Below are 17,650 nucleotides of genomic sequence, written 5' to 3' on the forward strand. Positions count from 1 at the left end.
GCAAATCGTAAGATTTCATTATTTTTTTATGATCAGGCAACATTCCATTGTATATTTTCTTGTCTATTCATGGACACTTGGGTTGCCTCTATATCTTCACTGTAAATAACACTACAGTTAATATAGTGCATATATTCTTTGCAGTTAATGTTTTGGGTTTCTTCAGATACATACACAGAAGTGAAATTGCTGGGTCATAAGGCAGGTCCATTTTTAATATTTTGAGGTATCTTCATATTGCTTTCCATACTGCTTTCCCACCAACTGTGCAAAAGGGTTCCCTTTTCTCCATGTCCTCGCCAGCACTTGTTGTTTGTTGATTTATGGATGGTGTCCTTTCTGACAGGTGTGGGGTGATGTCTCACTGTGGTTTTAATTTGCATTTCTCTAAGGAATAGTGACACTGAACATCTTTTTATATGTCTGTTAGTCATCTCTATGTCCTCTTTGGAGAAGTGTCTATTTAGGTCCTCAATCCACTTTTTTATTGGATTGTTTGTTTTTTTGGTGTTGAGTTGTGTGAGTTTTTTGTAAATTTTGGCTATTAACCCCTTATCAGATGTATCATTGATGAATATGTTCACCCATTCAGTGAGTTGTCTTTTCATTTTGTTGATAGTTTCCTTTGCTCTGTAAAAACTTTTAAGTTTGATGTGGTCCCATCTGTTTTTTCTTTTGTTTTCCTTGCCTGATGAGATACATAACAAACAAAATATTACTAAGAGAAATGTCTGAGAGTTTACCATCCATGCTTTCTTCTAGGATTTTTATGGTTTTGAGTTGTACATTTAAGTCTTTAATTCATGTTGTGTTTATTCTTCTTTATGTTGTAAGAAGGTGATCTAGTTTCATTTTTGGCATATATCTGTCCAGTTTTCCCAGAACCATTTATTGACTAGACTGTCTTTACCCCGTTGTAGGTTATTGCCTCCTCTGTTACATTTTAATTGATCGAGTAGGTGTGGGTTTGTTTCTGTGCTCTCCGCTCTGCTCCATTGGTCTGTATCTGTTTTTGTGTCAGTACCGTGCTGCTGTTCTGATTACTTTGGCCTTGTGTGGTTTGATAGCAGGTAGCATGATACCTCAGACTGTTCTTTTTTCTCAAGATTGCTGTGGCTATTTGGGGTCTTTTCCAAATAACCGTTGAATTATTTGTTCTAGTTCTGTGAAAAACACCATTGGTATTTATACGAATTGTGTTGCGCCTGTAGATTTATTGGGGGGTATGTATATTTTAATGATGACAGTTCTTCCTGTCTGTGAGCATGGTATATGCCTCCATTCATCTGTATCTTCTTCAGTTTTTTCTTTCAGTGGCTTACAGTTTTCCAAGTACAAGTCTTTTACCTCCTTGATTAGATTAATTCCTAGGTTCCTTTTTTCTTTTCTTTTCTTTTTTTTTTGTGTGTGTGCAGTAGTAAATGAGATTGTTTTCTTAGTTTCTCTGTCTATAGTTTATTATTGGTGTATAAAATACAACCAATTTCTGAATATTTATTTGTATCATGCTACTTTATTGAATTCATGTATCAGTTTTAGTAGCTTTTAGTGGAATTTCTATGGTTCTCTCTATGAGGTCTGTCCACAAGGTATCCAGCCATGATATAGGAAAAATGAAGACATTTATTGAAGAAGATACAAGAAACGTTGTGAATAAGACAATGACACATCGGTCCCCTTCCAGGTAGGCACCTTGGGACCTCACACAGTTCTGCCATTCGTCATCAGCTGCCCCATTGTATTTACCTGAATCTCATCAACAGTCTGAAATCTGTTCCCTTTCAAAGACGATTTTAATTTTGGAAAAAGCCAGAACTCACAGGGTGCCAAATCTGGGCCGTAGGGGGCTGAGTCAGCTAGATGGTTTGATGTTTCACCAAAAAAGCTCTTCTCAAGACGTGATGCCTGAGTGGGCACGTTGTGATGATGAAGCTGCCAATCACCAGCTGCCCATAGCTGCAACCTTCTGACTCATCCAGATAGTTTCCGTGGAGGAACGTTCAAGCTTAATGCAAAATTTGATGCAGATTTGTTGCTCTACTTGCTCAGTCATTTTGACTGCCATGGCCCCATGGTACACGTGCTCACTCAGTGGCGTCTACTGCCCCCACTGACTGGTGTAGTGAAGATGTCATTGTTCACACATGCACATTCCAGGCCACTCTCCCTGGCTACCAAGTTACATTGATGTCACACAAACCATTCTTGTTATATTAACAATTACTGGGCTTTTTCCAGACAGATCTCGCTGTATAGCATCATATCATCTGCAAATAATGACAGTTTTACTTCTCCTTTTCCATTTGGATGCCTTTTACACCTCTTGTTTGCTGCAGCTTGGGCTTCAAGTACTGTGTTAAGTAAGAGTGGTAGAAGTAGACATCCCCGCCTTGTTTATTAATGGAAATAATTTTAGTTTTTCCTCGTCAAGTATGCTGTGTTAGCTATTGTTTTGTCACATATGGCCTTTATTATGTTAAGTAATGTGCCCTCTATTTCCTCTTTGCTCTGAGTTTTTGTCTTAAATAGGTGCTCGATTTTGTCAGATATTCCTTATATTTTTAAGCAGTTGGATATTTATCTTTTTAGTAGTTTTATTGAGGATTAATTGATATTCAATAAATGGTACCTGCAGTATAAAATTGGGTAAATTTTGATATATGTATACACCTGTGAAACCATCACCTCAGTCAACATAGTTAACATAGCAATCACCCACCTGCCCTGATTTTTTAAAAAATATTTTCTTTATTTATTTTTAGAGAGGGGGATGGGAAGGAGAAACAATGGGAGGGAAACATCAATGTGTGGTTGCCTCTCATGTGTCCCCTACTGGGGACCTGGCCTGCAACCCAGGCATGTGCCCTGACCGGGAATCAAACCACAATCCTTTGCCTCACAGGCCCGTGCTCAATCCACTAATGATTTTTTATAAGTCTGTTTTCCTTCCATCTTTGCCCCTTCTGTCCACTACTTTGATTTGTCACTATAGATTAGTTTGCATTTCTGAGAATTTCATGTAAATTATATACCATTTGTTGTAGTTTCTTTTGTTCTACCCAATTATTTTGAGATTCATCTATATTGTTATCCGTATAAATCATTGTTTTTAATTGCTAAGTAGTGTTCAATTTTATGATTATACCACAGTTTATCATTCTTTTATAGATGGACATTTGTGTTTCCATTTTTGGTTGTTAAAATTGCTGTGAATATTGTGTACAAGAATTGTATGGACATATGCTTTCATTTCTCTTTGCTAAACACCTTTGAGAGAAGTTGGGTATCTGGTAGGTGTAGTATTTAACTTTTTAAGAAATTGAAACTGTTTTCCAAAGTGGTTGAAAACAGTTTGAGTTTTCAACATTTTATGTTTCTGCCAGCAATGTGTGAGCATCCTAGTTGTTCCACATCTTACCGGTACTTGGTGTGGTCAGTCTTTGAAAATTTTAGCCCTACGAGAAATTGTGTAGGGATGCCTTACTGTGATTTTAATTTGCATTTATCTAGTGACTGATGATATTCATTGTCTTCTTCATGTACTTATTTCCCATTTTTATGTCTTTTTTTGTTTGTTTGAGTCTTTTACCCATCATTTATTGGATTGTTGTCCTCTTCTTAGTGAATTTTGAGAGTAGTTTATAATTTCTGGATGCAAGTCCATTATATGGTTTGCAAATTTTTCACCAATTTGTGGCTTACCTTTTTATTCTCTAAACAGTGTCTTTCAAAGGGAAGAAGTTGCTAATATTGATAAAGTCAAATTCATCAATTTTTTCTTTTGTAGATCATGTTTTTGGTATCTAAGAAATATTTGCTTAATTCAGATTCTTCTATGCTTTTTCCTAGACTTTCTATACTTTTAGATTTTACGTTTAGGTCTATGATCCATCCTAAGTTAATTTTTGTAGGGTGACAAGATATGGGTCATATTTCTTTTCTCTCCTTTATTTTCTTTCCTCTTCTTTTTGGTGTGTGAATGTCTAATTCCAGCATCGTTTGTTAAAACAGCGTTTCTCTCTGCACCGACATGCTTTAGTGGTTGCAGGTGGCGATGTCTGTGTGGTAGGTTTCTGTGTTCTGTTCATTAGTTCCTTTGTCTCAGTGCCTCTACCAAGCAGTCTTGGTTATCTGGTACCAGATCCTCCCATTATAGTCTTATTTTTAAAAATCATGATTTTTCTAGGTCCTATGCACTTTCCTATGAATTTTACAATTAGCTTGTCAATTTCAATGTAAAGCCTTTATGGGATTTTGATAGAGATTGCATTGAATCTATGGTCACTTTGGGAAGACTTGACTTCTTAGCAATATTGAGCCTTCTGACCCACGAGCATTTATCTTCTCTGTTTAGGTATCGTTTAATACCTGTCGTTATTGTTTTCCATTTTTCGTTGTCTAGGTCTTGCACATCTTTTATCAGAGATGTCTCTAAGTATTTCATTTTTGATGCTATTATTAATGGTATTTTATAAATTGTAGAGTTTGACTTTCTTTTGCTAGTTTTTAGAAATACATTTAATTTGGAATTTTATCTTTTATCTTGCAGCCTTTATACATTTTCTTAATTGTAGTAGCATTTTTGGAGGTATCATAGAATTTTCTAATTGGACAATCATGTCATCTGTGAATAAAGCGTGCTATGCTTTTTTTTTCTGTTTCAAACCGAATGTCTCATTTCTTATTCTTGCTTCATTTTACTGCCTAGAACCTCTATTACAATGTTAAATGGAGTTGTGAGATTTAACATTCTTGCCTTATTTGTGATCAGAGACTGGAAAGAATTCAGTCTTTCACCATTAGGTATGATCTTAGCTGTGAGATTTTTGTAGATGTCATTTATTAATTGAGAAAGTTCCTTTCAATTCCCATTAACCTCAGAGTTATTATCAAGAATGAATTTGAAATTTGTTGAATCTTTGATGTAATAGGATTTTCCCTTTTTCTTGATGCGTGTATAACATGTGAATTACCTTAGTTAATTTTTTAATTTAAAATCAATATAATATTTCTGGTTAAAAAATTTCACTCTGCCTTATGTAGTTTTGAATTTGATTTTCAAAACCTCTTTTTAGAAAGAATTTTTGTATCTGTGCTCCTGAGGGATATTTGTTGTTTTTGTATCTGTCCTGGCTTTGGTGTCAGAGTGATTCTGGCCTCATAGGATGAGTTGTGATGTAACTCCCTCCTCTTTAATTTTCTGGAATAGATCATGTAGCAGTGGTATTATTTATTCCTTAAATTTTTATTAAAATTCACCAGTGAAACCCTTTGGAAATTGAGCTTTCTTTGTAGGACAGTTTTTAGGTAAAAAATATGTTTATTTAATAGATGCAGGCTGTTTGTGTTATCTCCTCCTTGAATGTGCTTTGGTAGTTTGTGTCTTTCAAGCATTATGTTTATTTTGTCTACTGATTGTCAAAGACATCAGATTTATTGGTGTAAGTTTTGATGATATTCCCAAATGTTTAATATTGTGGTTACTGGTAATTTGTTTCTTCTGTCTTTTTCCTCTGGCTACAGGTTTGTCAGTTTTATAGATCATCTTTAAAAACTGTTTTGTTTTTATCTCCATTGTTTTTTTGTTTATCGTATTGATTTCCCTTTGATTTTATTACTTTTTCTGTTTTTTTTTTGTTTAATGTGTGTTAAAAAAATTAACATGTGTTCCTTTAAAAATTATTTTTTTAATATTTTATTTATTTTTATTTCATTTTTAGAGAGAGGGGAAGGGAGGGAGATAGGGAGAGAAACATTGATGTACAACATTGATTGATTGCCTCTTGCACACCCCCAACCAGGGACCTGGCCCACAACCCAGGAATGTGCCCTGACCAGGGATCGAACTGGCGACCTTTCAGTTTGCAGGACAATGCCCAACCCACAGAGCCACACCATGCACGGCTAGAAATAATTCTTAAAGTGGAAAACTAAGGTCATTGATTTGAGATCTTTGTAGTTTACTATTATACACTTTTAGAATTATAAATTTCCTTCTAAGTAATATTTTATCTTCAATCCACCAATCTTAGTATGTGTTATCATTTTTATTCAGTTCCAATCCCTTCTGATTTTTTTCATCTCTTTGTTTTTATGGGTTATTTTGAAGTGTCATTTAATTTTTAAATGTTCCACATATTTTTTGTTATTTATTAGAGGTTTAATTCCATGGTGATAAATATTTCATGTATACTTAAAGAGAATGTATATTCTGCTGCTCTTGAATGTGGTACCCTATAAATGTCAATTAGATGAAGGTGGGTTATAATATTATTCAAGTTTTCTGTTCTTGTTTTAACTCTAGTTGTTTTATCAATTATTGAGAGTTGTAGTTAAACTCCAACTATAATTTTGAATTTGTTTGTTTTTGCTTATCTATTTCTTTATACCAATTAAGCTCTGTTTTTAAGTGCATAAGCATTTGGGATTGCCATCGCTTTTGATGAATTGATCTCTATTGTTATGAAATGATCCCTTTTAATCCTGCTAATATACTTTGTCTCAAATTAATATAAATGTTTCAGCTTTCTTTTGATTAGTGCATTGTATACCCTTCTCCATCCTTTTAAGCTGTGTCTTTATATTTAAAGTGCACTTCTTGTAGGTGGCGTAGCATATCATTTTATCTTGCTTTTTAGAAGCTCCATTCTGACACTGTGCTTTTTCATTAGGGTATTTAGGTCATTTACGTTTAATATGATGGTTGATGTGGCTGGGTTTCAGTCTCTGTCATGTCACATGTAGTCTTTGTTGTTGTTTTGGCCTTCTTTGGGATTGAGTATTTTTCATTCTCACATTTATTTTTGGCTTGTTAGTTATAACTCTTTATATTATTTAATGTTTGCCCCGGGGTTTATAGAATATGTCTGTAACTTATCAAAGTCTATCTTCAGTTAACAGTGTACCATTCTTTTCTGATGCATATGAACCTTTCTGTAGTATGCCTACATGTCTCCCTTCCTAGCATCTGTACTATTAGTACACATATTTTGCTTTCATGTGAGTTATAAACCCCACAATATTATTACTATTTTCCATTTAAGCATTGTTATCTTTTAAAAATATTTAAATAATAGGAAAAAGGTCCTTGGTATTTCCTCAGATTTACCATTTCCTTTGTATTCATCCAGGTTCCACACTGGTATTATTTTCCTTCTACCTAGAGGCCTTGCTTTAACATTTCTTTTAGTGCTTGTTTGCTGGTGGCGATGAATGCTTTTAGCATTGGTGTGTCTGAAGTAAATAATTATCTGACCTTTCTCTTTAAGGTATTTTCATTGGAGGTGAATTCTATGTTGAAGACATTGCTCTGCTGTCTTCTGGCTTGCGTTTTTGATATGTAATTTATTGTCATTCCTTCTTTCTTTATATGTAATATGTCGGGGTTTTTTTCCTTCTGGCTGCTTTTCTTTTTTTGCCACTGGTTTTAAGCTGTTCGGTTATGATGTATCTTGGTGTGATCCTTTTCTTCTTGCTTGTGCTTGTTTATTTATTTATTAGCTTCTTTGAACTTTGGGTTTATAGTTTTTATCACATTAGGAACAGTTTTGCTTCTGTTTTCTCAAAATATTTTTCTGTATCTTCTCCTCCCCTAGTCTCCTCTTCAGGGACTTCATTTTTATTTTTATTCCCTGATTTCCACTGATTTCTTTTAATTTTTTAAATATATTTTATTGATTATACTGTTACATTTGTCCCATTTTTTCTCCCCTTTATTCTTCTCTGCCCTTATCACCCCTCCCACCATCATTCCCCTACCTTAGTTCATGTCCATGGGTCATTATAAGTTCTTTGGCTTCTCCATTTCCCATACTATTCTTAACTCCCCCCTGACTATTTTGTATCTACCGTTTATGCTTCTTACTCCCTGTACCTTTTCCCCTCCCTGCTGATAACCCTCCATGTGGTCCCTATTTCTGTGAATCTGTTCCTGTTCTAGTTGTTTACTTACTTTGTTTTTGGTTTTGTTTTTTTTAGGTTCAGTTGTTGATAGTTGTGAGTTTGTGTCATTTTACTGTTCATATTTTTGTCTTCTTTTTCTTAGATAAGTTCCTTTAGCATTTCATATAATAAGGGCTTAATGATGAACTCCTTCAACTTGACCTTATCTGAGAAGCATTTTATCTGTCCTTCCATTCTAAATGATAGCTTTGCTGGATAGAGCAATCTTGGATGTAGGTCCTTGCCTTTCATGACTTAGTAATACTTCTTTCCAGCCCCTTCTTGCCTGTAAGGTTTCTTTAGGGAAATCAGCTGATAGCCTTATGGGAACTCCTTTGTAGGTAACTCACTCCTTTCCTCCTGCTGCTTTTAAGGTTCTCTCCTTATCTTTAATCTTGGCTAATGTAATGTTATAATGTGCCTAGGTGTGTGCTTCCTTAGGTCCAATTTCCCTGAGTTTTCTGAAGGTCTATTTCCTTTGCCAGATTAGAGAAGTTGTCCTTTACTGTTTTTTCAAGTAAGTTTTCAATATCTTGCTCTTCCTCTTCTCCTTCAGCCACCCCTGTGATTTGGATGTTGGAATTTTTAAACTTGTCCTGCAGGTTCCTAAGCCTCTCCTCATTTTTTTTTGAATTCTTGTTTCTTTATTCTGTTCTGGTTGAATGTTTATTTCTTCCTTCTGGTCCCAACCATTGATTTTATTTTATTTTAAAGATTTTATTTATTTTTAGAGGGGACAGGAAGGAGAGAGGGAGAGAAATATCAATGTATGGTTGTCTCTCTTGCATTCCCTGTTGGGAACTGGCCTGCAACCCAGGCCTAATCATTGGTTTCAGTCCGAGTTTCCTTCCCTTTCCGGTTGGTTCCTTGTATATTTTTCTGTATTTCACTTTGCATAGCCTTCACTTTTCCCTCTATTTTGTGACCATACTCAATCAATTCTGTGAGTATCCTGATTACCAGTGTTTTGAACTCTGCATCTGATAGGTTGGCTATCTCTTCATCATTTAGTTTTGGAGCTTCGATCTGTTCTTTCTTTGGCCAAATTTTTGTGTCTCTGCACAGCTGTTATGTTGTAAGGGACGGAGCCTTAGGTATTCACCAGGGCGGGGCAACCTAGGTCTCTGAGTTTTGGTGATGTATGTGGGGGAGAGGTCCAAGAGGGGAACAATGCTACTTGCTCAGCTCTCTGCTGGCTTTCACTCACTTCCTCTGATACCCACAAGCAAAGTGGGCCCTTCTGGTGCTGATTCCCGGGTGGGTGGGTTTACGTACGTACGTTCTAGGACCCCGTGGGTCTCTCTAACAAACTCCCCTGTGAGGCTAGGAGTTTCTCCTGCCCCTCAACCCCCACAGGTTTTTTCAGTCAGAGGTTTGAGGCTTTATTTTCCCTCCTCTGGGACCATGAGTTGTGCAGTTTGTCTTCCTCCCAGTTGTTCCTCCCGGTTTATCTGCATGGAAAGGTGAGACGGCTGCCTCCACCAGCTGTGGTCTTGCCTGCCCTGGTCTTCCAGCTGCCACCTTGCTGTGAATCTTCTCTACCCAGCTGCCCTTCTCTGCCCCTCCTACCTGTCTGAATGAATGTTTCTTCTTTAATTCCTTGGTTGTCGGACTTTTATATGGTTCAATTTTCTGGCATTTCTGGTTATTTTTTGTTTTTAAATTTGTTATCCTTCTTTTAGTTGTGCAAGGAGGCACGGTGTATCTACCTATGCCTCCATCTTGGTGGGGAGTCTCAGGGACTTTAATTACATGTACATTAGGCCTCTTGAAGTTGTCCACATTTCAGTAATGTGCTATGGTTTTTTGTTGTTGTTTTGAGTTTTTTATCTTTTGCTGTTTCATTTTGGGTAGTTTCTATTACTGTATCTTCAGGTTAAGTAATCATTTGTTCTACAATGTCTAATCTGTTGGTAGTCTCATTTAATATATTTTTGATTTCAGAGTTGTGGTTTTTATGTCTGTAAAGTTGATATGTTCATGTGTTTATTTATTAAACAGATACTTGTAAGCTCTCACTGTGTTCCAGGTATTAGATTTGACAATGTAGTGTTTATTGGTGACACAAACACTCTTAGTTAGAAAGTGGAAGGGGAGGCAAAAGAACGATTTCAGGTGGCTCACAAGATGTTGGAGACTGTGAGAACACGGAAGGTTTTCTTTGGATGCGTTGTCTGTAAAGGGGAGAAGAGAAATGTGATTTCAAGACGGGTAGGGTGATGTTGTCAGGTGAGTATTTTTGTAAGATGAGGGTATTTTAGTATATTATATGCTATTTACCATATTAATGATTTAGTAAAAAGGGAAGAACAAATGACAGATGGGGAAGAAAGAAAGAAGGTAACCTTGAGAAACCTTCACAAGAAAGGTTGAGATTCAGTGCCCAAGTAGAGGGTGTCAACCTTACTATAGAGCACACTTAGGTCATCCTTCGTCGCAGTGAAAACAGGTGAATGGGCATAGTTGGCGGTACGTTAGTAGATTTTCCCGCGGTAGTTTGGAGCTGAAGCATTTGACTGCCCTTGCACATGTTCACGGTGTGCTTGGAACCGCTCCTGGCGATGCTCTAGGTGCTGTAAGTATAGCACTAAGCCATTTAGACATTGCCCTGCTCTCACTAAGCTTGGTATTTAAAAAAGCAATTAGAATAGTATGTGTCAATGCATAGAATAGTTCCTGGCCCTATTATAGCTGTTCAATAAATGTTTGTTCACTGAATTTGTATTGAATATATGTGTGTATACATGTATTAAATATATGTATACACACACACACATACTGAGGTGACTGTTTAGATTTTTGGTATTTCCTAAATATCTCAGCTACATACTGATTATTTGGGTTGCTTTTACAGGTCATGTTTTGTGTTTTTCTAGTTCATCACATCCTCTGAATTTTTCAGTGACTACAGTTTCATGATTGAAAGCCTTATATGAAGCCTAAATAGGTGCACTAATTATATGGATTAGGGCCAATAGGAGGACAGAAAAGGGACAAAGTTTTGCTATGCAGGAAATTTTGAGATGGCATCCTAGCAAATATCACGCCAACTGGTGCCAGAAAAAGAAGCGTAGGAGTTCCAAAAGCACAAGGCGGGATGAGGAGCACAACAGAGGGGATTTCATACGCATTGGCAGAAAGAGCAGTTCACAGGTGGCCAGTGGCAGGGGACAAGTTGAGTTGTTGAACGAGTTTGAGGAGCTAGTTTAGTGAATCCGTATCATCCACGTAAACATCCTTGATAGGTGTCATGTAAAGACAAAGAAAAAATTCCGTGTGTTCCCTGTTATTCTCCAGTCAGTCCTCTTTACGTGTGAGTTAACCGTAATACAGAGTGATTCATACCTGCTCTCAGTATTCCTCCTCACCACTCTTCAGTCCAGTCTGATCTTGCTTCCACACTTTATGCCTCACAAATACCATTTTTATTAAGATCATCAGTGGCCCATTTGGGCAAATTCAATGACCATTTTTCTTCCTTTTTAAAAAAATCTGCATTGGGTTTCTCATGAACCCAATGTTGTTTTAACCTGTTTCTTTTCTCTCACTATACATTGCTCAGACAGATTTAGTTTGTTTCTCTGTATATTCTCTTTCCTCCTCTATGTCTATCTCTACCATTGAAAGTAAGTTTTTCAGGCATTGTGCTAAGTACTATGAGAGAATACAAAAGAAGAAATATGTTTTGCCTCAGTGTGTCAGACATTAGTTAGGGAAGTGAAATAGTACAAAAGAAAAAAGAATTATGCATTCTTTAAACACTTTTTAAATAGTGTTTAATCAGATGCACAGTTATCCGCAACATGATTAGACCTAAGATGTCTTTTCTTAGAACTCTATCCCTCTTTACCTAGGTATTTCACAAATTCTTGTCTTAATAAAAATGTTTATCTGAATTGCAGATACTATATGTCCAGGTATTTACTTGACTTTTCTTAGATATTGAGTTTCAAGTGACTGTGAGACATCTTCCAGGGAGAACTCATGATTCTCCCTGCTAGTTCCCAACCAAAAAGCAAACAAGAGAAAACAAGCGTGGTCCTCTTCTCCGTTTCCTGTCCTGGTGACACCAGAGAAACCTCGTAGGAGTTATAGTTGACACTTTCCTCTCCATTGTGCCCATGGACTATCACCGAGTCCCAGTCATTCTACCTCCTTTAATGTGTTTCAGTTCTGTTCATTTTTCTCCATCCTTGTTGCCACTGTGGTAAGTTCGTGAGCTTTAAAGTACAAAGTGTATGCCTTAGTGTTGTGTGCACTGAAGAATGGGCGGGGGGAACGAAAACTTCATTCTTATTTTTAGTTCTAAAAAATCTTTATTAACCTTTCAATCAGGGGGATAAAAAGAAAAATCAGTTAAGTGTTGTTTCTCTTGATCTGAATGGCATAGGGCCACATTTTATTTCAGACATGCGAGGTATTCCAAGAGTTTAGGTGTTTCTGGTGTGGAGAGTTCGATAGACTTGCTCTCACTCAATTGCTCTTCTGCTTCTGAGCTGTAGCGTACTGTAGCTTTAAGAGTGCTTGGTTAAGAAGGTTAAAATAGTTTACAGATTATATCAACTGGTTTTAATTCAGCAGTCTTTACTAATGCACCAATGGCTTAAAAATACATCTTCAGTGAACTTACTGAATGAAAATGACACTAAAATGCATTTTTGAGCAAACAAGGAAATGGCAGAGTTGATATTTACCTTCTTCTGCCACAAGGATGCTATTATCACTATTAGCTTGACTATGCATTTATATCTTTAACCTTGATTTTCGTGTATAATATCCCTCAAGTATTAGTGAAATTATGATGGCATCATGATTTATGCTGAGTGATGTTTTGAGTTATGTGGTAGTTCAGTTCTTAAATATAATCAAAATTTAGTAAAATTTTATTAAACAGGTCTCTTGAGGTTGCCCACAGTGTGCTACCTTTGTTCAAAAATTTGGTCTTTCTGCTTCTGTGAAAACGACTGAAATGTACAGAAAGAAACAGTGAACACACTCGAGTAATTTAACTAGGAAACTATTGAAACAAGCTTAAAAAGCAGAGCTGGAGACTTAGGACACAGCTATTAGAATAAATCATAACATTATGCAAAAAGAAATAAGCTAGTCAGAGAGAAAGACAAATACCATATGATTTCACTCATGTGTGGAATCTAATGGAGAAACTGATCTAACAAACAAAGTAGAGACAGAAGCACAGAGCGCGAGCAGGCTGACAGCTTGGGGGGTGGGGGTGGGGGTTGGGCCGGTGAAGGTGTTGAGCAACAAAGAGAAAAATGAATATTCAGGGACACAGACTGCGGTGTGGTGATTGCAGGGCAGGGCAGAAGAGGAAAGTGAGTAGAGGTGGAAGAAGGAATAGGAGGGATAAATACAGTTTAAAAAAAAAGAAAGTTGCTAGGTACTGTCCACCAGCTTCCCCCCAAAAAGAATAAATCATGTGATATACAGAATTAGCTGTAATAGATGACACTACAGGTGCTTCTGGTGGTCTCAATTTGTGATATTTGTTACATTCTTTTTCAGTTACAAAATACTTGAAGAGCTACTATTTTGTGTACCACTCAAGGAAAGATAAAACAGAGAGAAGACAAATCCAAAGTATAATAATTTCTCCTTCCTTCACATTCCTGTCTCCTCCTTTTTCCATGGAGAATGTCTATGACACTCCTGAATATCTTTTAGAAGAGGTAGAAGTTCACTGTTGTTTTTTTCATAGTTACCCCATTTAAAAATGATTTACACACACACGTATGTCACTCCCTCCTTCCCCTTCTCTCGTCTCTCTCTTGTACACACAAGACCCAAATATGCTTGATCTTTTCATTATATTTTTTAAAAACAATAAATTATATACCCTCTTGTCCTTTCAGGGTATAGATTGTTTTAACAATGAATGAAAAAGTAACTGTCTCATTTAAAACAAAATAATCTCATTACTATACATTTTTTATTGTAGTTGAAAAACTAATGATTTCACATGTGCACACTTTAAAGATTTGGAAACAATTTTCTCAATTTAGTGGGGTTTGAGTCTATTTGCTAGAAATATTAAAATATATTATTTTTATTTTCCAAGAAAACCTGATTATATCAGTGAAAATTGGAAACCTACTAGCTTGGTTTCACGAGAAACCTTTGCACAATGAAGGTGTAGGCTTGAAATTTGGTGTCGTGACTCAGTAAGCACAGCAGTTCCTCCATTTGTGTAGCAGTGTCTTTGTGGTGTTCAGTGAAGCCAAACATCAAAATAAGCCATTTAAAAACATTCCTGTTGACTCCGGGGTTATATTGGTAAATAAAATTCTATAAATTTAAAGTGTGTACTTTTTAAAAAAGATTTTATTTATTTTTTAGAGAGAAGGGAAGGTAAAGAGAAGGGGAAAGAAATATCATTGTGTAGTTGCCTCTTACATGCTCACTACTGGGAACCTGGCGCACAACCCAGACATGTGCCCTGACTGGGAATTGAACCTGCCACCCTTTGGTTTGCAGGCTGGCGCTCAATCCACTGAGACACACCAGCCAGGACTGAAGTGTGTACTTCTATAATACATCATTGTATTGTGTGCTCACCACCCAAAGTCAAGTTTCCTTCCGTCATTATTTATCCCTCCTTTCTCCTCTTCTGTCTGCCTCCTCATAAACCAGTTTTAGTGGTAAACTTTGAAACACTATTTTTGTGTGCAAGAAAAATATTATTGCCATTAATATAATTTTGTTTGTGTCGTGTGCTTTTGGTGTCATATGTAAGAATTCTTTGCCAAATCTAAGGTCATTAAGATTTGACATTACATTTTCTTCTAAGAGTTTCATAGTTTTAGCTCTTAAATTTAGGTCTTTGATTCAGTTTAATTTTTGTGTATTGTCTGAAGTAAGCATCCTGCTTCATTCTTTTGCACATGGGGCTGTTCACTTGCCCCAGCACCATTTGTGGAAAAGACAGTTCTTTCCCCACTGGCTGGTCATGGTGCCCTGGTTGAATATCAGTTGATCACAGATGTAGGTTTGTACTTTTTTTTATTAGCAAAACTGTATTTGAGCTGTCACACTGTTTGGATTTCTCTTTCACAGATAATTATGTAATTAAAAGAAGATTATGCTTATTTTTAAATAGGCACTTGGGAATGTTTTGTAGTTTTAGTAGTACATAGTGTACCACCGACATAACTTAGAAAAATGGGCATTTACACATGTGAATCAGCTATTTCAGTCATGACTCTTGAATTTGGAAACTCCTGTTTCACATACAGTGCATGTCGGCTTCTTTTTTACTGTTGCTTCCTGACTGCCAGGCGCTGTGCTGGTTCAGGGCTTACAAAGAAGTGCATGACAATGATTGGAAGATTCTGGGAGCAGAGAGAGAAAGGTAGTAAAATGACGTGGGAATAGCATGTAGGGCTTTTAGTCCATAGAAGAGGTGTATTTTGACATTGTATAGGTTGTATAGCTGTTTTCACCCTACTATGCAGTTTTTGGTATTACCTTTTCTTTAAAAATATAAACAAATATTTTCTTAAGACCAAGAATCTTTTTTAATCCCCACTTGAGCATATGTTTATTGATTTGAGAGAGGGGAGATCGGTGTGAGAGAGAAAGCGATTGGTTGCCCTGACTGGAGAGCAAACCCGCAGCCTTTGATGAACAGGATGACGCTCCAACCAACGGAGCCACCCATCCAGGGAGAGACCGGGAGTCTTACATTTGCTCCTCTAGGGCTCTGAATTAAGATACGGGTGCCATGGATGCAGCAGAAAAGAAATGAGGGGTAAAGAAAAGATTGTTAGGTCGCTTTCTGTGTTAAGTTCTGGGAGAGTCTATTATGATTGCAAAACTTCTGAGGCTGATTGGATGGAATCATTAACTTCTTTTGTGTTTTTTGTGCATTTTTAGGAACTCAGCATAATCTTTTATTTAATTAGCTGGAACTGAATGATTTAATTTGAAGCCTTTTTTCACTAACAGAACTTTTGCACTTACTGTCGATATATAATTTGTATCCCCTTTATCTTAGGAGTCTCAGCAGCCCAGCTTTGGCCCTGGAGAACAAAGTGAGTGTTTCTTTTCCTCTTGGTGTTCTTGAGCAGTCCTTTCTCATGGTCATATTATTGCTTTAATAATTTTTTGCATGTCTTATCCCAATTTTTATGATTTGATGATTAGTAATGGGTTGAACTGAATCTTGATGTGCTTTAAAAAATGAAGAATTATGGACCGTTGGAGAGCAAAGTCACTTACTTTTTAAAGTCATTTATTTATTTGTTTGTTTATTTTTAGAGAGAGGGGAAGGGAGGGAGAAAGAAGGAGAGAAACATTGATTGTTTGTTGCCTCTCACATGGCCCCAACCAAGGACCAGGCTGCAACCCAGGCGTGTGCCCTGACAGGGAATCACACAAGCAGCCTTTTGTTTTGTGGGATATTGCCCAACCAACTGAGCCAAAGCAGTCAGGGTAAAATTAACTATTTTCATTATTGAGTATTTGAGCTACAAAGTTCTTGGATTCGGTTTGATTGTCACTTTATAAACCCAAGAGCCATTCTGTCTTTTCGTCTCCTTCATGAAGACACTTGGTTCTGTGACAGCAAAGCTCCAGGTAAGAAGGGGTCACTGTAGCTTGCAGTGGCTCTTCTCTTCCTGCGTTTATATATTTACTCTTTTGGTCTGGGAAGAAAGCCCGCTGTTGGCTACAGGACCTGCCTCCACCTCTGTTCCACCCTCTTGGCCTCTCAAAAGAACTTGTTTGAGGGGCAGATAGTCTTAGGGAATTCAAGCCCAGTCCTAAGACCTGATAGTGGTAAGGGTGGCGGTGAGGGAGAGCTATGGCAAGTGTCTAGGGGAATTTATACTGGGAATGAGCAATTTCTGGAGGTAAAAATGTGGAACTTTTTGCTGTATTAAAGCTGTTGTTATAGGCAAGAGGGACCTGACATTGTGAGTATACAGAAAATAGGTAGCTATAGACCAGAGTTTACATTTTCTCTCTTAAAATCTTCTAGGAATGCCTTATCCTCCCTATTACCCCCTGACCTTTGCTCTCTCCCCGCAAAGCTGACTCTCTGTGACGCTCTGTCACCTTGTTGTCCACTGAAATCATTTTAGAGTTGTCTCGTGTCAGTATAAAGCTCTAGTTCATTCTCTTTAGCATTAAAATTGTGTTATATTGAATGAAAGTACCATAATTTGTTTCAGCAGTCCCCTCTTAATGGACACCTGTTTCCAGATTTTGCCATTACACACTATATATTATATAATAAACATCCGTGCATGTGTTTATGTATTCCTACAAATATATATGTAAGGTAGATTTTTTTATTGTAATTGGGTATGTGGATATGTACGTTTACCAGTATTGCTAAGATGATATTACCAGATGCCCTCCAAAAAGATTGCATGAGTTTATAGTTCTACCAGCAGCGCAGGGATGAGCAGGCCTGTTGCCACCAGTATCTCATGTTATTGGTCTTTAAAGTGTTACAGATTTGATGGATGAAGAACTGTATCTTGTTGTTTTGATTTATATTTTCTTAAGGGTATATTGATACATATTTTACAATCTAACCCTACTTCACTTGCTGATTTCTGCATTCTTCTTGTTCTAGAAAGATACAATCCTTCTTCTAAAACCTCGAATGGGCATCAGTCTAAATCGTAAGTTTATTGATTAATAAGTTTAGAGTTTGTCTTTTTTGCTAAACATCTACGCGTAG

The 17,650-nt window shown here is 36.8% G+C and overlaps 1 protein-coding gene across 3 annotated transcripts in view; it reads left to right on the forward strand.

Moving 5' to 3' along the window:
* The window catches only part of AFF4 (ALF transcription elongation factor 4), an 89,884-nt gene that overhangs the window by 46,753 nt on the left and 25,481 nt on the right, over window positions 1-17,650 (forward strand). For all 3 annotated transcript variants that reach the window (XM_037050471.1, XM_037050472.1, XM_037050473.1), the window contains 2 exons: window positions 15,956-15,992; window positions 17,543-17,591. In XM_037050471.1, coding sequence (XP_036906366.1) covers window positions 15,956-15,992; window positions 17,543-17,591 — 86 coding nt within the window. The remainder of the gene's footprint in view (window positions 1-15,955; window positions 15,993-17,542; window positions 17,592-17,650) is intronic.

This window comes from Sturnira hondurensis, unplaced genomic scaffold (assembly GCF_014824575.4).
Source record: "Sturnira hondurensis isolate 20B ecotype Veracruz unplaced genomic scaffold, ASM1482457v3 Scaffold0006805, whole genome shotgun sequence".
In the NCBI taxonomy this organism is placed as follows: Eukaryota; Metazoa; Chordata; class Mammalia; order Chiroptera; family Phyllostomidae; genus Sturnira; species Sturnira hondurensis.